Source organism: Misgurnus anguillicaudatus, chromosome 22 (genome assembly GCF_027580225.2).
Source record: "Misgurnus anguillicaudatus chromosome 22, ASM2758022v2, whole genome shotgun sequence".
In the NCBI taxonomy this organism is placed as follows: domain Eukaryota; kingdom Metazoa; phylum Chordata; class Actinopteri; order Cypriniformes; family Cobitidae; genus Misgurnus; species Misgurnus anguillicaudatus.
Window position 1 is genome coordinate 51,071,308 of NC_073358.2, and position 24,167 is coordinate 51,095,474.

At 37.3% G+C, this 24,167-nt stretch overlaps 2 protein-coding genes across 17 annotated transcripts in view; one reads left to right on the forward strand and one right to left on the reverse strand.

Moving 5' to 3' along the window:
• Positions 1–106: 106 nt before the first annotated feature.
• On the reverse strand, positions 107–14,581 carry ciz1a (cdkn1a interacting zinc finger protein 1a). 5 transcript variants are annotated; one of them, XM_055198295.2, is made up of 16 exons: positions 14,463–14,581; positions 13,557–13,785; positions 10,790–10,914; positions 10,335–10,501; positions 10,063–10,159; positions 9,873–9,963; positions 9,694–9,758; positions 9,293–9,369; positions 6,792–6,995; positions 6,348–6,478; positions 6,130–6,223; positions 5,274–5,387; positions 4,996–5,109; positions 4,831–4,909; positions 3,957–4,078; positions 107–3,777 (listed from the first exon to the last, which is right to left on the reverse strand). In XM_055198295.2, exons 2-16 carry the CDS (start codon positions 13,721–13,723, stop codon positions 3,391–3,393), a joined length of 2,034 nt encoding a protein of 677 aa, XP_055054270.2. In that variant the 5' UTR covers positions 13,724–13,785; positions 14,463–14,581; the 3' UTR covers positions 107–3,390. The 5 variants fall into 5 exon arrangements, with proteins under 5 accessions (XP_055054270.2, XP_073716361.1, XP_055054271.2 ...); XM_073860260.1 differs by having other exon boundaries at positions 10,063–10,156; positions 14,362–14,471; XM_055198296.2 differs by having other exon boundaries at positions 14,362–14,471.
• Positions 14,582–16,975: 2,394 nt separating this feature from the next.
• dnm1a (dynamin 1a) overlaps positions 16,976–24,167 on the forward strand; it is a 68,814-nt gene continuing 61,622 nt past the window's right edge. For 9 of the 12 annotated variants that reach the window (XR_012365625.1, XR_012365626.1, XR_012365622.1 and 6 more), the window contains exon 1: positions 16,977–17,333. Coding sequence is in view for 6 of the 12 variants with exons in the window: in XM_073861223.1 (XP_073717324.1) it covers positions 17,173–17,333 (161 nt within the window). In the remaining 6 variants the exon portion in view is untranslated. Of the gene's footprint in view, positions 17,334–24,167 lie in introns of all 12 variants that reach the window. The other 3 variants (XR_012365624.1, XM_073861226.1, XM_073861222.1) reach the window with 2 other exon arrangements.

Sequence of the window (24,167 nt, forward strand, 5' to 3'; positions counted from 1 at the left end):
AAAAAAAAAACATAAAATGAGGAAATGTTCAATGCCTTCAAAACACTCTTTACATTTGTGTGCAGTGTGTCATGGATGTACCAATGCACAAATAATCCAAACATACTCATAATCGTCAAATATTTTAAAAAAAATTAAAAGTCAAATGCAGAAAACATTGGGGGGAAACATGAACCTCTAGCTGCTTTTGAATTGTTTAGACGATGAACAAATGTAAGATACTACACATACAAATTTCTTCTATTAGTTTAAATGAACAAGTATGAACAATATGGCTGCAGGTTTGTTTGACAGATTCACAGAGTGTCTTCAACACGTTTCACTGGCCTGCGTCCCTCAGTGTTCAACACAACAGGAACTATGAGGAATTTTAATGTTAAGCATTTTTCGAGGTTGAAGAGTTACAGAAGATGTACATTACAGTAGTTATTAAAGCACTCAGAAACACACATGTTGCTGTCTGAAGATCCCTGCTGGAAATACTGGTTTTAAGCAGCCTCTAAAACCAGCAAACCAGACCAATGGAAACCAATTTGGTCTGGATCTTCATGCAGATAAAATGATCACACATGATCTTCCTACAATGTTTTGACATTTCAAAATGATTTTCTCTGGGAGATGATCCTCTCCATACACAGGTTTTTGATTTAATGAATCTAGGAAAAGTTTAATGTTTTTGTGTTTACATGTGAATCTCACAGAACTAGTAATGAACATGTTCAGATCATACTCCTCCTCACTAAACATTTTTACTTTATACAAAATATATTTTAGTACTTTTGGATGTTTTTGTGAGATGTTTTCAGCTCTAAAAGTGAAAATCGCATTTGTTGTGACATGATCATTTCATTTGTTTTCACATTCTTTCTATTTGCTACGTACGTAATTTGTTTAAAAGCTTAAATCTGTTATTGATTTACAATCTGCTGATACAGGCAATGGGAGTTCTTTCAGTGTACAAAGTGAGTCGCTCTTAAAACAAAATAGTATATTTTAAATAAATAAAATAAACATTAACATTCAACTCTTTCACACTAATGCAATGCTAAATCAATAATCCTTTTATGGATCCCAGTATAAAGTTGTTAAAATTTAAAGATGTGACCATGTACAGTACGTTACAGCAGCATATTTATATTACTGATTTCAACAGGTGGACAAACGTAAGTTCAAATGCCCAGGTCACATTTCAAATGATAATACAATATTTTGCACGAGTAAAATGATACTGATGTTAGAGCTAGGGCTGTCACGATTATGAAATTTGGCTGACGGTGTCTAATAAATTGTGACGGATAATTGCCTGTTTTAGGGCTTTGACGTTTAATTCTCATAATTTTTTTGTTTGTTCATGAAATAATTTTTTACACATTGTTGTGATTATTTTAGTTAAATCTTTTGCAAGGTTTACCTGGCAGTAAATATTAATAAACATAACACATATTTAAAAGTAATTATTTAATAAATATATCTTTCAAAATTGAAATTGCTGCTTTGGAAATGTATGTTTTACTTTGCTATACTGCTTATCAAAGTTTTGCAGCATTTCTTTAAATGCCGTTTTTGTATACTGTCTCGTTTATACAGGCACTACAGCTCCCCCTTGTGTTTTTTTAAGAGATATGCAATCATTGCGGTGATCTGAAATCATCGCGATAAGGTCAAACAATCGCGTTGAGACGATTATTTAATAATTGTGACAGCCCTAGTTAGAGCCAATATGGTGTTTTTACATTCTGACAAAACTTACAATTAAGCACAAATGACAAAAATCAGAATGATCCTTATTCTGAATAATAATGATTCAGTATTAAGTTGCACAAAATTATACAAATAATTTTGGGGGTGCTTAAACGGATAGTTTCTGCTGAACACAAAGAAATATGTTTTGAGCAATGTTAGTAACCAAACAGATTTAAGGCACCACTCATTTATATAGTATTATTTCAATTTCTACTACTACAGAAGTCAGTGGTGCCCCAAATCAATTTGGTTTTTATTTTACGAAATTTTTATTTTTCTGTGAACTGTCCGTTTAACTATATCAATAATGTTAAAATACCAAAAAAAATAAAAATAAAATAATCTCCCTAAAAGTAAGCTTAACTGTTTTAAATGCAATTTTTTTTGGAGGGGGGTGAAATATGACCTGTACACAAGTCACTGACTGTATCAATAAACCCATAATCTTCAATATTCCAGACAATAAACACACCTGTGAGTAGCACATATGTTTATTTTAAAATAAACATTTTATAAATTAACAAGTTTTCTTTTAGACTTTTCATCTGCATGTTGGGTGTGCTGGGTTTGCGATGAACATCAAGATGATTTTGACACTTTAAAAACAGTTAGGATCTAAAGAAACACTGATACAATAACTCACGATCCTGCCCATCTGCCATCAACTATTCTGTTATGAGATGTCACCTGAAAACGTATATACAATGTGCTACAGCAAGCCAGCAAGACACTTATTCATTCTCCGGATGTGAATTCTTGATATCAACAATCATTTTAACTACTGACATTTGAATTGATTACATTAAGAATTCATATTCTGAGAATGAATAAAAGTCATAACGGCTTGCCATACTGCGTGTCGGTCACAATGCGTTAACCATTTAACCACTCTCCAACTCACAGCTAGACTTAAACATGTTAAATGCTGGTGTTATTTTAGTTTTAAAACTAAATCACGTAGACAGACGTGAAGGTTCTCCATTGAAAACTCATTTTTATAAAGGTTTATTATAACTCACCCAATAGTTTCCTGTCAGTTTGTCTAATGGATTGATCGAAGTCTAATGTGTTAACCAGATCAAATGCGTTGAGTTGTACAAATATCAAAAGACAAAATCACACTCATCTGTCTTAAATTACTGGATTTAAAACTACATTCTACGTCACTTCAAACCTGCAAGCAGAGCTTTCACTTCAGTGCGCCCCAATCTCAAAAAGCACAGGGTCATATTTCACCCCAACATCAAAAGGGAAAAATATATTTTTTTTTGCATGACCCATAGTCATCGTGTTCTTATTTCTTACTTTTGCCGTGAAGCACACACGACACGTGATCTTGCCAAATTGTGTTTTGAGATGAACACCCAAACTATCGAGACGCTGTTCGGGTCGGTTCAGAGTACCAGTACTCTGAGTAATGATGCCTAACACATTACAGTAAACACACACATACACACTATCACAGCTCCCTGCGTTTTCACCGAGGTACAATCAGGGTAAGAGGCATGAACTTGTGGCACAAACCCTTCCAGACCGCAGGAAAGAGAGGGGTGTTTTCACTGCAGTCCTCTGAGCGTGAAGTGATTCCTCTCCCAGGATCGATAGCAGCCCTAATCTTCTCCTCTTCCTCAAAACGTGCTGTCAGTCTCAGCGTCGCCTCCCTCCTCTTCCTCGTTTCTTAACGGTACCACGGCCCCTACCCCTGCCGGCCTTTACCTCCGGGAGACCGTTGGAGCTCTCTTCCTCCTCCTCTTCCTCGATGTGCTCCTGCTCTGGGATCGCTCCGGAGGGTGCTTGTGGGAGCGTAACGTCTCCGAGGGCTTCCTCCAGGTCCTGGTTTAATGATGATAGTTGTTTGGTTTCCTGATGGTCGGTCAGGTTGCTGGTGTTTAATCTGGTAATGTTGATGACAGGATGTAGAGTACTGCTTGGGGACGGGGCGCTTTGGATGATGGTTTCATCTGAACCGACATGGTCTGCTGGTTCTACTGAGGTTGAACCCAAGTCTTCACGTTTCTTTAAGGCTTTATATTTCTGTAAAACAACATACAATGTAATGATCAACCGTGCCACAACAGAAAACTTTATGCAAATGATGAGCGACTTTCGGGAATGACGAAATCGCAGGCGATGTGCACGCAGCCATGTATTTACTTCAACAAATAAAACAAACTGCTTGTGATAAATGTGACAAGCTAAATCCTCATAATTACCTTTAAGTTGTGAAAGTGTTTGAGGGTCTTGCAATGTCCGTGTCGAGCAGAAGATTCAAAATGATAGAAATGATTACAGAGTCGACAGAGGAAACCAGCCACGGGAACCACAAAACTAGACCCTGTGAGAAACATTATCATATAACAATTCATTTACAGTTTTGCAAAACAAAATACTGAATTTTTTTACTGAAAAAAAAAAACACTGAAACAAAGAGAAAAAGATTCATGTAACCAATTAGCATCCAGAATTCAGGTGACATTGCTCACAACTTCTTTTTTTAGTATTTCATTTTTTGCTATTATGAGATAGATCACATCATAGATATGTATAAAGGCTAGAAGTCTCGCCCGCACTGCTGGCCAATTGAGTGGAACGTCCGCATTTGGCGGCCATCTTACCACAGGCAGCTCGCTCACTCGTAGCTTTAAGTTTTAATGGTGCATGTCTTTTAAATGACGATAACTTGCTTAATTTTCTACCGATTTTTAAACGGTTTGGTTTGTTATAAACTTCAAAGATGTACCTATGACACTGCATACATATGAAAAAAAATAATAATCATCATGAAACATGTTAAAGCATCCAGAATTATAGCCACGTTAATAATGTTTGTAAGAAACCAAACCACTTGAAAATCGGTAGAACATTGAGCAAGTTATGGTTATTTAAACGTACCTGCACCATTAAAACTCAATGCTTTGAGTGAGCAAGCTGCCTGTGGTAAGATGGCCGCCCGTTGATGACGTTAGAGACTCTGCCATAACACATTTAGCCTTTATACATATCTATGGATCACACCATCGGCCCAGCAGGCATCTTCATTGACTGGTGTCTATAATTTTAATTCGACCAAATATCATTATTACCCACCATACATGACATCAGCATCAAACTCCTCCTCTTCAGTCAGATCTTCCAGCGTGACCTCCATCTGGGCAGACAGACCCTCCTTTAAGAGAAAGTTTCACCGGTCAACTAAACAACTAGTGTGTGATTTTCAATTACAGAAGAGATAAACATATCAACATATCATACCTTCCCATCCTCCTCTTCCTCCCTCTCGCCATCGCTGATGTCATCATCCTCCTCGCCCAATAATATCTCAGTGTTCAGCTCCTCTACACCATCCTTGCCAGTCTCTCTCCACAGCTGCAACGTTACATACAAAATCAATTACTTTTCAAAGCCGTTAAAGAACATTACAAGTATGTACTGTAGCTAAGTTAATGTGTTAATCCCTTTCATTCATTCAAATATCATCCTTAAAAGCAGCAGAATGCATACGTCTTTAAATATGAATAACAGATGTTCACCTGCTCAACTCTTTGCTTATGTTCTTTTGTCTTCATGTGCTCCACAAATTCTCTGGGTGTTGTGAAGTCTTGCTTACAGACGGTGCAGCTCGTGGTATATGAGCGACTATGTTGCTGTACGAACACAGAAGTGAAGAGAACTTGTGAAAGTCACAGAGACTTAACATTTCAATAAATGAGGATCTTTTAAAGGTGCAATGTCGGCCCAAGTAGCAGTGCTTCGCCTTCTGAGAATATAGTTCCCAGTATGTACATTGTATACTGTTAAAAGATGGCTGTGTCTCATTTGACCTTGTTATTTGTACACAGTGTGATTATACAAATCACAACACATACATATGAAAATGTTCGCATTATTTTGTCACTTATTGGGAACAGTATGCTAGCTGGAGCCATTCACTTCCAGTCTTTGTGCTAAGCTAAGCTAGTGAGTTACAGCACGCATGAAGATGAGAAAGGTATGTATGGACTTATCTAACTCTTGGGGATACGGTGAATAAGCTAAATTCCCAAAATGTGGGCGTGTTCCTTTAAGTCCAATTTATAGTCTTGCGCAAGGTCTACGCCGTAGGTTATCCGTAGCCTCTGCGTAGCCTGACGTGCACCTCGGCAAATTTTTAACTGCGCGTCTGTTCTACGCGGACCGCAAGCGCTGTGATTGGTCCACTAAAACCGTTCACGTCAGGTAAAAAAACTGCGCCATGGGTATTTCTGTTTGCGACGGTGAGAACAAAGATTGAGGAGTGATTTAACTTTAAAAACAGCTGATGATCATGGCAAAGTTTATCCTGGCAATCAAACGGGGCGAAAACGCATTATAACTCATACTGTGTGATTATTTTGGTGGATTGCTCACCTTGTGCTCCTTGGTTCGGCGATGCTCCATGACATTGCTGGTAAAGTGAGTCTGGCAGGTGGAGCACCATCTCTGAAGGCCCGGTCTCTTCTCGCTGGAAAGTCATTTACATTTATTGATATAGCAGATACTTTAATCCAAATCAACTTACAAATGACAGAGCACTAAACATGAGGAAAACTGATATTTAAGGCTCTGTGTTTGGCTTAGAAACTCACCCGTCTTTACGAGTGCCCTGCAAAGACTCCTGGACTCGTGGCAGCAGCGTTACGAGACAAGCGTTACTCATGTGCTGGATCTCCATCATCTTCTGCTGGTGGCTCAGTCCGTTCATATGGCTCTGGAAATTCTGCAAACACAAGATTCAGAATTATGGGGCTGTTCCCAAAAAACATCTATATATTCTTCACATTTATTTACATATATCCATTTGTTAGACGTGTATACCTAAGTTGATTTATAGTTCATCAGTATATCTGTTAACTGGAAATTAAACCAGCAATGCTATATACTATTTGAGCTACAGAAATGTAGTTTCTTAAGGCCCTTATTAATAATATTTTCTGTGAAGAAAAAGTACTAGATTCTTATTGGTAGCATTTTGCTAAACTTTGTGAATTATTGGAAATGCAATTTAGTAGACAGAGTTAACAGGAACATGCCTGCTGGTTATGGCAAGTGATGTTGCAAATATAGCAGAAGAACTTGTTGGAGGTTTCTCCTTCATCTCTGAGCTCCTCTGGGCCTTTGGCAGAGACTGTCGGCTCTTTGATTTCAGTGACAGAATCTAAACCCGTGGAGTCATCTTGACCATCACTGTTTTGTTTCTCTGTATCCTTAACTGACGGTTCGGTGCTTTCAATGTGCTGAAAATGTAAATAGAAAAAAGTGCAATTCATTAATTTATACTCAGTATCATGTCCAGAGTAACTGTAGTCAGTCACTGGAAGGGCAAGATAAAATCAACAAACTTTTTATGCTATTTCTGCTCAAAATTTTGCACAGGAGCTATAGTTACATTTACATGCAACCAAATAATGTTTGTAATCGTTATGATGGCTCAATCGGATGGAAAAGCCTTCATGTAAACACCTTAATCAGCAGGAGAAAAGAACACAAGTTAACGAGTGAATCGTATTATTTTCTCAGTCGGATGCAAAAATACCTTGTGCATATGCGCAGAACAATTGTGCTTAAGTTCAAATCTTATACACTCACCTAAAGGATTATTAGGAACACCTTACTTATACTGTGTTTGACCCCCTTTCGCCTTCAGAACTGCCTTAATTCTGCTTGGCATTGATTCAACAAGGTGCTAAAAGCATTCTTTAGAAATGTTGGCTCATATTGATAGGATAGCATCTTGCAGTTGATGGAGATTTGTGGGATTCACATCCAGGGAACAAAGCTCCCGTTCCACCACATTCCAAAGATGCTCTATTGGGTTGAGATCTGGTGACTGTGGGGGCCATTTTAGTACAGTGAACTCATTATCATGTTCAAAAAAAAAAAACTATTTGAAATGATTCAAGCTTTGTGACATGGTGCATTATCCTGCTGGAAGTAGCCATCAGAGGATGGGTACATGGTGGCCATAAAGGGATGGACATGGTCAGAAACAATGCCCAATTGGCGCTAAGGGGCCTAAAGTGTGCCTAGAAAACATCCCCCACACAATTACACCACCACCACCACCAGCCTGCACAGTGGTAACTAGGCATGATGGATCCATGTTCTCATTCTGTTTACGCCAAATTCTGGCTCTACCATATGAACATCTCAACAGAAATCGAGACTCATCAGACCACGCAACATTTTTCCGGTCTTCAACTGTCCAATTTTGGTGAGCTCGTGCAAATCGTAGCCTCTTTTTCATATTTGTAGTGGAGATGAGTGGTACCCGGTGGGGTCTTCTGCTGTTGTAGCCCATCCGCCTCAAGGTTGTGCGTGTTGTGGCTTTACAAATGCTTTGCTTCATACCTCGGTTGTAACGAGTGGTTATTTCAGTCAAAGTTGCTCTTCTATCAACATCGAGTCAGTCAGCCCATTCTCATCTGACCTATAGCATCAACAAGGCATTTTCACCCACAGGACTGCTGCATACTAGATGTTTTTCCCTTTTCACACCATTCTTTGTAAACCCTAGAAATTGGCATGCGTGAAAATCCCGTCTGGCACAAACAACCGTGGCACCCTCAAAATTGCTTAAATCACCTTTCTTTCCCATTTCCCAGGAGATTGTTTTGACCAGGACCACACCCCTAAATGCATTGAAGCAACTGCCATGTGATTGGTTGATTAGATAATTGCATTAATGAGAAATTGAACAGGTCTTCCTAATAATCCTTTAGGTGAGTGTATTTAGCTCTTATTTACGTATGTAACATGTTTCTTATCACAGAAACATGCAATAGCAAAGCAATAGCAATGCATTATTAAGGTAATGGGGTCACGCGGTGTACATTTTACAGCATTCATGTGTATTTTCATAACACTATAAAACATAAAGCAATAAAATAGCATCACACCTTTTGAAAACTGTGTTTTCATTACCTTTATTTAAAAAAACTCTTAATAACAACTTTCTTCAACTTAACTTTGAGTTTGTACATTATTTAGAGATAAAGCGAGAACTCGACGAGATGCTGTGCGTGGCGTTGCCAAGTCCTCAGCTTTTTTCTAGTTCAGATTTGGGCTACTGTTTTAGCAAGCAAATTTTTTATGCGAGTTAAAAATTAAAGGGTTTCATTTCTTAGTTATTGGCATTTGGCCTGTGAATAGTCATTAGAATGCTTTTGGGCTAGTTTTGAATATCCACGTAAATCTGATTGATCCCTGGCTGTGCGCTTGCGCAGACGTTTAATTGCAATGTTTAGGGTGCATGTAAACGGTACTGTCGTAACCTGAAATCAGATTTAATTCAGTCAGACTGACAAAATTTGGGGCATTTAAACATAGCTATTGTTAAATAAGCAAAAATTTGCTTCATGCATAGTAAAACATCTTTATAAGAAATGCTATTTTTAGAATTTGGGATGAAAACATTGACTAATTCTTGACTGGTTTGGTGAAATATACCATGATCAGATGAATTTCAGTGATAAATCTCAGTAACAGCTTCAGCATGATGTTTCTCAGTACCGTCGGATTTTGTGGTACTAACCTTGACCACTTGAGACTGCTCATCTGCTTCAGCAGCCACCGGACCCTCCACACTGCCTCCCTCCTGAAGTGTACATTCTGAAACACAGCATACACACTCACATGAAACATCAATTATATCTCAATTCTGTCTTTATTACAGGAATAGTATGACTATAAATCTGTGGTCAACGAGAACAAGAAAACAATCGGTGGATATCTCTCCAAATGTATTTACAGAAAAACACATCAAGTTACATTGAATCTTCCAACGCATGACAAGCAAATACATAAACCGTATTGATACTGGGATGTGATGCAACCTTAAAGCAAACTTAAGCACCACATGATGTCATCAGTACCAGAAGATATAAAGGTAATGAATATTAGCTGAAGAGACCCTACAAGTCAAATTCTTCCTACCTTCTGGGTCTGGAGTCTTATATTCACTGCTCTGTACCGATTCGGTCTCCACAGGCCCCTCTGACCTGTGCAGAGATAGTAATCATATTATTTTGTGAATGCATTTGACTTGAAGAGTGACTTCAAATCAAATCAAAATTAAAAAGTATACTGGGCATCAAATCCATGACCTTACATACCCTTCTGTTCTTTGTTTTTTGGCTGCTGGTTCTTCAGGTTGGTCTGACGTAGATGGACACACTGAATCAGCAACGCCTGCAGCTATATCAACTGTTTAAACAGATGCAGAATTCATAACATGGATTTCTATGAACTCAAAGACCATACTGATGTTGAACAGTCAGTGATGTAGGCAGTATTTCTGAATACCTTTGCTCCCACTGGCTTCTGATTGGGTGTCGCTGCTCCCCGCAGGTTTCTGTTCGATGTCTCTCTTTCTGTCTTGTTGACGTGACTGAAAATCCTGCTGAAAATGCATTAAAAAGACAGTGTCAGATCAAACATGTACCTTCACATTCTTTATGTTTGGGGTCCCAGATACCCCACTAGTTTCATTCTGTTTCTAAGCCGCACAACATAAAGATGCAGAAATGACATCCATCAGTTCGAACACTTCAAAGAGTTGTCACCAGCATCCTTACATTGCTGAAGTAGCGTGCGTGTGGGTTAAAGTGTCGCGAGTATCCCATATGAGGAGTTTTGATGGCGACTCCCATTGGAACGGGCCCGAGGAGAGACGCTCTGGATCCGGGAGCGAAGAACTGTGGGAACTGCTGTCCACCCATTGCGAATCCACGCATGCCACCAGCTTGAAAGAAGAGATATGAGATTTTTAAAATCCCCATTAGACAGGAGTACATTATGAAAACTCATCAAGACAGTTACAGAACAATGCATGAGGTAAAAATAACAACCAAAAAATTTTCTACTGGTTATAATACACCCCAAAATCTTTTATAGGAATTTAAGCCTATGTGATAATTTTCTATACAACTTAGCACATTTCTGTCTCGCACATGCGTCTTCATGACACAACCCACTCCATATATACAGAATGCAACATGCTACAACGTGCTGAACATGTGATTTGGTTTACCCTGCATCTGCTGCATCAGCAGAGCCCCTTGCAGCATGGGATTGGGTGCTAAGATGGTTTGAGTGGCTGAGCAGAGGTTGACCATACGGGCAGAAGGGGGTGCTTGGGTGGGCACAGCCATAGACCTGTTTCAAACAAATTAAACCCATGTATTAAATTCTCAGACAAACAAACAGATGCTTTGTCATTTGTCACATAGAAATTAAATTGTGTTTCACACATCCACAGCTTACAGTTCAGTGCATAATAAAAAAAACATAAATTAAGAGTTTCGTTGCAAAACGAGATAACCACCGTTTTTTTAATTGTTCAGAAATCTAGTTTTTTGGTTGTGCATTCCAATTAATTTCAATGCAACTGCAGTTGGTTTGTTTTGATTTAAACCTTCATAACTTAAAAAATACATTTAAGTAGCACCATAAAACAAAATAATAACATGATAACATAATAATAAACATGTTTTGACAAAAATGTTAAAAAAATGGATTTATCTCGTTTTTGCAACAAAACTCTTCAAATAAAAAAAAACTGGCTATCAAAATCACAGAGGGCTTTTAAAGGAGACCTGATAATCAATGTTGTGCTTAACTAGTTACTAAGTAATTAATTACTTATTTTAATGACTTTTACTTGAAAAAGTAAAGTAAGGGATTACTTTTATTTTTCTTGTCCTTTAATTACAGTTACTTCTGATTAAATTGAACCGAATACAGTATAAACTGTAGATCATTTATTTATTATAAAATAGTTGATTTAACATCAAAATTTAAAGTCTAACATTAAAATGTATGTTTTTTTAATTAATCCTTCCTACTTTAAATACTTTGGTGAGTTAATAAGAATAAAGGTAACACTCTTGTGTAGTTTACAATTTTCAATATTAACTGGTTGGTTATTAGCATTAATATTACTAAGATATTGGCTGTTTATACTTAAAAAGCACATAATATTAATGCCTGATTTTCCAAAAGCATATTCTACATTTTTAATCCTACCCAATCCCTATCAAAACTTAAAATTAACAACTACTTTACTAAGTATTAATAAGCAATAATTAGGAGTATATTGAGGCAAAAGTAGTTAATAGTTAGAATTGGACCTTAAAAAGTGTGACCAGAATAAATTACCGTAAAACTTCAAATAATAGCCCGGGCTTTTATTTTCCCAAACCTATCATCACACCAGGCGTCTAAAAGAGACAGGCGTTTATAAGAGACAGGCTTTTAATTTAATTGTTTCAGCATGACAGCAGGAGGTTACCACATATTACATTTTATTTTTAATTTGAATGTGTTTAACAAATTAGTTCGTGTAATAACAACAGTCTTAAATTATTGGCAGTATAAATAAAGCAAACAATTATATGTTTTTTTATTGGTTGTTGCGTGAAATCTTACCCAGATACAACAGTGCTATTTTCTGATTGGCTATTGTGTAGCCTCTTTCTTTTTTTTGTATTGGCTCGCTCGACTAGAACTCTAGGGAAGACGGGCTTGATAGAGAGAGAGAGAGCAGTGCGGCCAGATAAATTTTAGGCGCTGCAGCATATTAAATATGATAAATAGTGTTTCCGCGTGAGAAATACAATGTGTGGCGGGAGTGCATGCATGACAAAAGACTGAAAGCCTGGCTATTATCAGCGGCCCCAAAACACTACTACCGGCCCACCGGGAAAAGTCCTGACTCTCCCGATTGCCACTTCGCTACTGTCATCATCACCTCAATCCTGGCGAAGAAGCTTGTTGTGTTGTCATAGTGATGAGTAAAGGAACGACTGCGTCTGTCACGTGACATCTACCGGTAAGCAAAAAAAACTTTAGCATGTTCAATCTGCACCATAGAATTGTCTTAAACAGACTATCTGACGGGTTTTAGAAGATTAAATACAACCCGAAACTAAAAAACAGACCAGGCCTTTATTTGAGACAGGCGTTTATTTACCCAAACCTGTCGTCACACCAGGCGTCTAAAAGAGACAGGCGTCTATTTGGGACTCGGCTATTATTTGAAGTTTTACGGTATATACTTTTATATAGTAGATTACCCAACACTGGTGAGAATACATTTAAACCTAATTTATGTGAGCTTACTGGTATCTGCACACAAGCTTATGATTTTTTTAAGAGGTAGAGAGGTCCGTACATTACTCCATTCTATCTGCATTCACTTAAAACTTTGACTATATAAGACTTTTTTTAAAAATTACAATCAGTTATTGCAAACCATTGCAATATGCATACTGCAGTGGAAGCATTTGCAAAAATTCACTAATTTTAATATATCTTGGAGCACTATTATGGAGAATCCCTTAAAGGGGACATATCATGAAAATCTGAGTTTTTCCATGTTTAAATGCTATAATTGGGTCCCCAGTGCTTCTATCAACCTAGAAAATGTGTAAAAGAACAACCTAGTAACTTAGTTTTTCTGCAAGCATGTGATAATCCCCTTGTGATGTCAGAAGGGGATAATACCGCCCCTTAATCTGCACTATCCAACCACAGCAATGCCATTTAGAGCAGAGATCAGTTCATTTGCATTTAAAAAGACACACCCAAAACGGCACATTTTTCTCACACCTTCAAAGTGGCAATTTTAACATGTTATAATAAATTATTGATGTTGTATTTTGAGCTAAAACTTCACATACGTACTCTGGGGACATCAAAGATTTATTTGACGTCTTAAAAAAGACTTGTGAAATGTCCCCTTTAAAGAACCAGCGAAAACAGAATTGTTCAATTTCTTAGGATTGATGTGCCAGTACCGTGCGGTCTGATGATGATGGGTCATGTGATGGGCAGGTGGAGGCTGAGGTGGTGGTGGAGGGGGCGGTGGCGGAGGAGGCGTCTGCTGCTGAAACAGCTGCTGCAGTTGACGCAGATGCTGATGAAACTGCTGTTGTTGCTGCTGGTGCTGATGAGGGTTAAACATGCTGACGTCTGCCTGATGATGAGATCAACCGCTGCACAGATTCCAAACTTCAGCCAGAGACTCTGAACATTAAGTGGGAAAGAAGAAAGTTATCCTGTAGAGAGTGACCTGATAGAAAATAAATATATTATTCAAGAAGAGTTGAATATGACCTCTAATCAAACATTCGCCAATTCATTTGGACTTATGCATGTGCATAAAACAAACCCCATCAATTATTCCTTAAAAATCCAAACAAGGTACAATCATTCACTCAGTGAATATAGTATGCAGAATTCAGCTCTATTCAGACTGAATTCAGGGAATGTGAACATCTGGGCATTTTATTCAATCTAACCTGAAGGACAAAACAAAAACAAACCAGACTGTCTCTCAAAACCCCGAAACATTTAGAGCAGCCTAAGCGGGTCAAAAACACCTGCTGCGAGCGCGTTTAATGCTTTGACAAAAACAAACGCTGTCTAAGTAGGCGACTCACCAGGTTTTGAGACACAGTCATAATCTCTTTATGTGTGCTATCTGCTAACGGCTAGCTGACAAAACACACGACAACACCAGCTGCGTCCGACAGATTTCTCACATTATTTATACATTTTCCAGTGTGGTGTCAATATGTCTAAAGCATAAATTCTACTCACGAAGTTTACTCGCGGAAGGAAAAATTTAATAGAAGAAAATCAGCAACAGCAAGATGAAAATAACTCCTGTCACATTAGCTTTGTTGCTAACACTCACTCACCGGTATCAGCAGCAGCATAATGCGAGCGGCTGTGTGACAGCGCACCGACAGCGCCACCACAGGACTGGAGGACACTATACAATAATGTACTATTTATTTGTATAGCGCTTTTGCAAAAAAAATGTTTCAATGCAGAATACACATGGTAAATTCAAATAATTAAAAAATATATAAATTAGTTTATAGTCCAGACCCCAACTAGAGCTGGGGTCGTCTGATGTCTTTGTAAGGTCCGGTGTCATCTTCCATGGGTCATCTGACGAAGGCAGGATCCTGACTGGAGGTGGCGTAATCGCTTTTTGAGCATACCGAGGTAAAAACAAATTTAGCTGCTGTTAGCTTTTTAGATAGGACAACTATTAAAATCCCTTTATGGAAAGTATGTGCAGTTTTTCTTCAGACATAATTTGCAAATCTTCTGATACCATATCCTATCAACCTGAATGAATGAAGACAGATATCTTGAAAATCTCTAACAAAGGTCACAATAAAACAACACATTTCCAAACAACAATTAAATCTCCAGTAAACACACACTCTCAGAAAGAAAGGTACAAGGTACACACCTATTTACTGGGGCAGTACACACTTCTGTACTTAAAATACTGGTAGCTTAAAGGTACACATTGGAACTTAAATCAATGGTACCTGTACCTAATTGGTAAATATTAGGATACCGTCCCAGTGACAACTTTTTTACCTTTTTTTCTGAGAGTTCAGACTACAATTAATTCTGTTTTTCAAGGCTGCCATCACTATTTTTGTTATGTAAAAAATAAAAAAAATTAGTTATTGGGCAGGTACAGGACAAATCAGTCTTCTTATCTTATTATGATTCACAACTAATCTTACAATAATGATTTAACGTATAATGTGAACTGTCGGTCGGATTTCATGGGTAATGTCAGTCTGACGTCATTAGACTTCAACACGCATTGTAAATATGTAGGCTAGGCTGTAACCTAAACCTGCAATATTTTGTATAGAATAGAATTTTTTTTCTATCAAATAGAATTTTTTTTCTATTTTCTATTTACTTTATTTTCATAGAACTGTAGCGCTCACAAGCTGTCAAATGCCTTGCGGACTGAGCCATAAACGAAACACTATTTAAAAAAAGCGGATGGGTCTTCTCGATAGTTCCGCACTGACTTCCTGTTTCAATTAAAATTACGTCACCATATAAAATATTGCTGCGCCTTCCAAGGCACTTCAGTGATCCTTACGTCTATGAAAATAAGTCAAACAAATTAAAGGGATAGTTCGGCCAAAAATGAAAACTACCCCATGTTTTACACGAACACATATTCAGATATTTTTGAAATTGACATATAGCTCTTCCAATCTTTATAATAAATGAATATGGGTCCGCTCCTTCAAGTCCAAAGAATGTGCATCCATCCTTCGCAAAAGGAATCCACACGGCTCCGGGGAATAAATAAAGGCCTTTTAAGGGTAATCAATGCTATTTTGTAAGATAAATATACATATTTACAACTTTACAAATGAAAATAACTAGCTTCCGATAACGGCGCCATCTTAGACTCCTCCGCATCAGGAGAGAGTATCATCTTAGTGTACACACTTCATAGTGACGTATGACGAATGTGGAGGGTTGTTATTTTTGGCCAAACTATCCCTTTAAACTAAAGCGTAACTAAACCCCAACCTGACTCCACCCACTGGCAGTATTTGAAAAATGCAACAAAAGTGGGCAGATCCCAACGGAGATAGAGGGGACAAACTGAGCTTGTACCAAGGGTGTGGTGAGATCGTAACAAGGGTATGGTGAGATTGAACCTGCTTATATCATGCGGTACTGCAACATCCAATAGGAAAAATTAACTGCAGTAGCCACCGTTCAACCTGAAGAGGGCAGCACTTTGATGTTTTTACACCATATATTGTAACATTGAAACACTTTATACTCAAATGTCAAAAAATTACTCAAATCAATGAACAGCACTAATAAAGTCCCATTCTTACAGATCATTAACTATAAAAAGTTGGTTGGTTTAGTTGCTCTTTAACGAAAGTAATGCATGCTGCACAACCACAGTGCTTTTCAGCACCATGGACAGGTCAAAAAAAGTGGAATCACAGCATCCTAAAAAGTATATAAAACTGAACATTTTATCAATTAATTAATAAAATGAAACAATAAACAACTCATACTAAAGACATAACCTTGATTTTATTTAAATTTCTGTAGCTATTTTCTGTTTAAAAATTATTAGAAAGGAATTTATTTATCTGCAACCTTTGATAGAGGCTCTATCTATAAGTTTTATACAGTATATTCTATATTTTAATGTGTATAATAATATTTGATATAATCTAAATATATATAGATGTGCTTCATTGCTTTTAGTAGAGAAATGACTCGCAGTAAACCTGCGAAAGCTAGTGTGTGTGTGTGTGTGTGTGTGTGTGTGTGTGTGTGTGTGTGTGTGTGTGTGTGTGTGTGTGTGTGTGTGTGTGTGTGTGTGTGTGTGTGTGTGTGTGCGTGCGTGTGTGTGTTGCTGAGAAAAGCAGCTCATCATCATCTCAGAGGGACTGCAGACGCACACACATACAGACACACAAGCGTAGCTCCAGAACAATCAATGCAGAAATAAAACAACACAAACGCGCTTTAATTCCCTGACATCTCGTGCAGGGTGATTGGGTTTTATTCGGTAAGCTCGTGCAGGTGCTGATCGTCGGAATCATGGGGAACCGCGGGATGGAGGATTTGATTCCTCTCGTGAACCGAATGCAGGACGCGTTTTCCGCCATCGGTCAGAATTCGGATCTGGATCTGCCGCAGATCGCGGTGGTGGGCGGACAGAGCGCCGGTAAAAGCTCCGTTTTGGAGAACTTCGTGGGAAAGTAAGCCTTTTATTGATAATATTTGTGCTTTTTAGCATATATTTATATATAAATACATGTAGGCCCACGTCTAAAATATGTCTAAATATATATTTTAAAAGCAATTAAATACAAAATTAAATATATAAAAATGCATGACTTAATAATCACCATGCATCGTTAATTTCAAATTATTATTGATATCCATCATGTTTCAATGATATTTTAAGGTCATTCTGAGAATCCTTAAGATAACCTTTAAATGTTATTGAGGGTCGATGATGAACATCATCATCATCAGCATCTCTTCCTGTGTTCAGAGCAACTCCATCTAAATCTCATTATGTAATCCTCTTCATAATCATTTAAAGGTATAGTGATATGTTTTATTCTTCACTATTCAATGGTGCATCAAACTGTATATTATCAGGCTGGGCCTCTTTAAAAAATAATGATGATGATGGACTGGCAAGATCACAAAGCTTTTACGGTAAACATGTAACCTTCAGTGCTTCTGTGCTCAAGATGGAAAGTCAAACACGGATGTTGTGATGTGCTTTCAGCTTGTACTCTGCATGCTTCCAGGATTGTTTACAAGGATCTGCCTGTAATGGCAGCTTATGAGCAACACAGATGGACACTGATCTGTACTGATAATCATGACTCTTATTTTGTCACATTAGCCACCCACACAAGACTTTAACATACCTTGCAAAACCTTAGTAAAAATAATAAAGGCTTACAATATGTCAGTAAATCAAACCTATATGATTAAAGGAGGCCTGCATGATGTTTTAGAAAGTAAGATATAAACCTGCAGCTAATGCATTCATCTGCTTGACTTTAATGCAGGGCACAAGCATCAGGCGTTTGCCCCAGAATCACATTTCTTGTGGTTCATTTTGCACTGATCTCCTCGTGAACTGAGATTGTATGTGTCTGAACCAGTTTTTTCGAGGAGATGATGTTTTTCTGCCTAATGCTGCATGATTCAGCAACCGTCGCTGCTGATGCAGGCCGCATCGTACTGATAGGTTAGAGGAAATCATAAGTCCAATTGGTTAGAAAAGTACCAATTAGACATCATTAATGTCAGTAGCATAAACCACTAACCTCAGTCATAAAATGAGCATTAATAATATAACATAGGTAATAAAATGAGATTGGTAAGCGGCATTCTGCCTTCTGCTTCTAAATAGTATATTTGAAATTAACTTATCAAATGAATCATTATCTACTATTAAGTCAAAAGACTCTGTATTTAGACATCTGGTCAACGGCTGTAATTTGTCCTGCAAAAACTCATTGTGTTCAAAACCTGGAATGCTTTTGAAACTAATAATTATTAGTCTATTTATAGAACGTGCATGCTCATTTAAAGCCGGAGCATGTAATTTATGTGTCACCAGATGAAAAAAATGAAAGTAATGCAGTGCTCTGCAGTAAAAGCCAAAATCATCAAGCATTATTATTTATGGCCAACATTGTTGTGCTGTACATCAGATGATGTTTGGTGTCATTTAGATACATATGAACACACCGTCATTCAGTGCTCAGGGTGTTTTTGGCCTTCATTAAGCGCCTTCCTTTCATACTTTTAATAGAAACAGTCGTTTTTCACACCAAATCCACTGCCACCATTATCAACACCACAGACAGCAAAATGAACAGCAGAAACTCATTAGCATTCACAGAAAACAACCAGATGGAAGAAATGTGTGAATCACCCTTAGCCATGCACATTCAATTTAAAGTTGAGTTGGTTAAAATAGGTGGAATGAAAGTCATGCAGTATAATAAAGTCATATGAGAGGTTCACTGATGAAGGGACACTGTGTTCTTCATCTTAATTTATGAGCTTCAGTGTCTGTTTATTTGACTTCTGGATCCGTAGAAATCATTTGATGACGATGATGCTTCAGTCAAGCATCTGACTGAATCAATGTGGCTGTGAATTACTCTCAGATGATGGATTTGAGCACTGTGAATGTCTATTTTAAAATACAGATGTTGTTTTACACCTAAGAGCTGGTTGTGTCGTCAGTTGATGTTTTGTGGGAATTAAAGCGAATATATCAGACCTGGATGTAAGCTTGGATGTAAATGTTGAGAGGGTCAATATTTCGGTCCAGGAATCAAACCATATTTAGTTGAACTTTAACCTGCTCTGAACTGAGGTGGTTAAGAGTTTTGAATGACTAAAGGTTTCATCCCAGAGCTTCTTCTTTTAAAATTGCATTAAGCTTGACTGGCGTTTAAGTATTGCATTTATGTTTGTTTTTAATTAATATCGACTGTTGAAGGCCTGGACATTTATTAACCCATAAATAGTTAACCAACAGACTTTTTATTTTGGCTAAATATTTCGTGTATTATTTAGTATTCTGAATGAAGCCGTCTAACCTGATATTTCAGAACCATGGACAGCTACCGGAGGAAACCACTGATTCCCACCATTCCTCACTTGACACAGTTAGTTGTCAAGCTCTGCGCTGTTTAAATGCAGTGTGTTGTGAGCCAAGCTAAGGTTAAAAGTAGCTTAGTATGACTCAGACAGAGCTTGGGGCTGTCCAAGGGTTTGGTTTTTATAAAATGACAAGTTTGGATGCACATCAGAAGCTATTGTTACAAGACTGTGAACACTTTGCATTGTGCTCAGGAAAGAACAATTTAATAAAAGGGCTGGGAAAAGGACCAGCTGGACAGTTTAAAGGATAGTTCACCAAAAAATTAAAAGTTTTGTCATTATTTACTCACCCTCATGTCATTTGATCCTCAGTCTCTGAAACAACAGTGATATTTACTTTAAGTAGAGGAGTAAATGTCTTCAGGACTCTTAAAATTAGGGCTGCTTGTTTTTGGCGAAATTCACAATCACGGTTATTTTGGTAGAAATCATAGTTACGGTTATTGAACACGAATACACAGTGACTTTGAAAACATGCATTTATTTAACCGTTTCATTAAGTAAGTGTTGCAATAGACTATATCTGTCAAAACAGTGGTGCTTTTGAAATGCCTTACAAACCAGCCCAGCCCGTACCTATAGTCACATAATTTTTTGATTCTTTTTCGTGATACTGTCACAAATTTCCGCATTTTTTCGTGATCGTATCATGAATTTCTGTTTATGTGTCATTGTCACGTATTGGTTACTCAACTGTTTTGTCCTATTTTCAAACCATTTTCGCTTCGGTTTCGGGTAAGATTTGGTGTTTGTGTTGGGATGTCACTTTAAAGGAACCATTGTTGCTTCGGTTTAGGGATAGATTTACATAAAATGACATCCCTACTCAAACTCAACTTTAACCCTAAGGCCAGGCGAAATTTTTTAAAATTGAGAAAATATAAAAAAAATCAGAAAAAATAGTATAAATCAATACTTAAAGGAACAGTATGTAAGAAATTTATATCAATTAATCATAAAATGGCCCTGATATGTCACTAGACATTAAGAAATCATTTTCAAAAGTGGAGTTGTAGCCCTCAACTGATGTTTATGTTGTCATGTTGTGTATTGGCCACCAGTTGTGTGATTGCAGTACCAGTTTTAGCCACAAGTTTTGTGATTGTAGTACCAGTTTTGACCACAATCCTAAATACTGTTCCTTTAAAGTGACATCCTAACTCAACCACCAAATCTTATCCTAAACCGAAGCGAAAATAGTTTGAAAATAGGAAAAAGCAGTTGAGAAACAAATACGTGACAATGACACATAAACAGAAATTTGTGATACGATCATGAAAAACACGGAAATGCGTGACAGTATCACAAAAAATAATAAAAAAATTACATGACTAGGTACATAATTTTATGAGACGGGGTAGCAGCAACACATTTTATATTGTAATTGCACAATCATTGTTTACCTTGATTATCTTTGTTTTTAATTGTTTGAATAAAAAATTTAATTGATTTTGATTAATTTCACAGACTTAAAATATATGACACGAGTCGAGTTATTTATTTAACACTTTTGGGTCATTTTGAAGCTTCAAAACAACACATTTTTAAAAAATCGGAATATGAATATGAATAAGGGTAAGTAAATAATGGCAAAGTTTTCATGTTTGGGTGAACTATCCCTGTCATAATACTGTCATTGTCACAACAAGCCTGCTCCACCCTAAGAGTCACCTAAAACAAATAACAGAAACTGATACTGTATTTGTTTTGGGAACCTGTCTGAGTTATATCCTAATAAAGTGAAGCTGTATAAAGGATTATATTTTTAAGTTATTATATGACTTATTTTTTGTTTAATTGCTCTGTGAGAACAAAGAAACACTCATTACAATCTCACAGAGAATTCCTGCCAAACTTTCCATTAAGCATCATTTACTTTACTGCTGCTGTACCTGAAATCAACTATTTTACATAAAAAAGGTCACATGAAGTTGTTGTCACTTATCATATATCCCATGCCATGTAATGCTTATCGCTACCAGTGAAACCTTTAATTGTCAAACATAACTGGTGATGGTGTTCCTGTGATTGTGAATTTATACCGGCCTCAAGGATTATCACTAATCTGATGCTCCTGGATTCATTTAGTGCTTTAATCTGACGTTTAACAAATAAGAAATGTTTACTTCATCTGAACCTAAAAGCACACGATTGTGTTGGTTCAGACAGAGAGACTACAGAACTGATTCATCCAAACATTATGACAAAATCAAATGACCGCGTTGCATGACAGTGAAATATGAGCATGTGCAAACATAGACATGTGCATGAACACGAATACAGCATTCAGCTGCAGTGCATTTTGTGGCCTTCTCATTGGATGGTTATCAACCTGTTATCTTAGGGAGATTGGGGATATCTTGGCACAGCAAATCCCTTGCCATGTGTTATTGAAGCGCACCCACACAAGAATGGGAGCAGGTGGTGTGTAAAGTGTAATTTAACCAGTCAGACCTGCAGGTTTAGGATACTTACTAAAGTCATCTGAAGGACAAAGCCATCATTTTCCTCCTCACTCTTTTATCATGAAGGAGTTGTTGTGTTTTCTGTGTGTTTGTGGTCACATGCATGATTGTGTGTGTGTGTGTGTGTGTTTGTGCATACCCTGACGCTGCATGCAGTGGGGGAGGAAGTAGAGCTCTGGGATTAAACCGAGGGGGGCGTGGCCATCGAGCCTGTCCATCATTGCAGCTGCCTGCAGACTCAGGGGGATGGGCGAGAGAGAGAGAGAGAGAGAGAGAGAGAGAGAGAGAGAGAGAGAGAGAGAGAGAGAGAGTTTGTGTGTCACATGTTTTCTCTTCCTCTGCCTGTTCTCTTAACACATGCTGGTGTTAAGGTTTACTGTACACCAGGACTGCTGGGATGCGACTGTTCGACATGTGATTTGCCCCAGTCACCTCAATATTAAAGAAATATTTTGCCATGACATTATTTTCTTTTATTTTTTTTGTTATATTTTGGGGTTTTGGTTTTTTTTTTATTTTAAGACAGAATAGTGGAGAGTAGACAAGAAAGTGTTGGGTGGAGATAGGGGAGTGCGATCACCGATCGGCAATCTGATTTTATAAATACAATTTAATTTTCAAATCTTGTGTAATTTTTAAATGTAACATCTATACCTTTTTTTTTACAATTTTTATTAAAATTAAAATACTGCATGAATTTAAAATTCTTGTGCTGCGCTACCACAAAGCGATACTCTTTGTCCATTGTTTGTCCCAATTTCGCAATAAACGAAAAAGCTAATCCAAAAGATTTCCATCTGAAATAAATGTAAACTATCAAGTCCGCCTTACGCTGTTTTCTAGAGGAATTGACAGATGAGTCAATGTGTCTCTGCATGTGAATTATTTTTACCTAATTTACGGTAACAATCTTTAGTAATCTTTAGGGTTAAGTTAAATGCTAATTATAATCAACAAAAAATGTTGATTCAGGATCATATCTTACTTTGTGAAATAACGGTGACCCTATAATGACAGAGGGGTGGTCTGGTTTAGCTCGGGGGCGCATAATCTTTGATATCATTTGAACACTGCTGGATGATAGCCTAGTTAATAGCTAATGTTAACTGTTCTAACCTTGGCTTTATTTTTAATGCAAATATAATTTTTTTATTTCTTTTGCCATCCTAGAAAGATTCTTGATGGATTTTGTGAGTTTTAGACACTTTAAATGTTGCTTTAAATGGTTATTCATAGCGATACCATTATAAGTTCCATTCTCAGAAGAACCATTTTTTTCCATACCTTTTATAATCTAAACTAAAGAAACTTTTTCCACTACAAAAAACAGAAAAGTTCTTCAGATGTTAAAGGTTTTTGAACCATTTAGCCAAAAATGGTTCTTCTATGACATTTTGAAGCAAGTGTACCCATTCATGTGTTGAACAGCATGTGCTGTCCTCCTTTAAATTTTCTTCAGAATGTAAACGTTTATTTAGTTCTCACTGCAGAAGCATTTTTGTGTGTTTATGCTTGAAAAAGCTGTCGCTGTGATCTGCCATTCCATAAGATCAATACTGAATGGTTACTGTGAATAGGGAGGTGTCCATATGGTCCTCCATATGGCATTTTTATGTTTGTCACAAGAACCTGCAGATAAAGCATCTGTCCAGATCTCATTGTCATTAATAGAGAAAGAAAATACGGGAATATGCCAAGGTTTCTGCTCTTTTCTGACAAAGCTAGTCGGCTCATACCAAAGTTATATAACAAGATATATCACTGCTATTAATATGAATAGGACGAAATGCAACACTGCTCTGGCTAATCAATCAATCAATCAACCAATAAAGACTGATGATTCTCTAGGGGAGGGGATCAGTACAGAAGTACATGAGGCCAACCTGTGCATATGTGTTTTTAGTGCAATTTGACCTCAGGAAA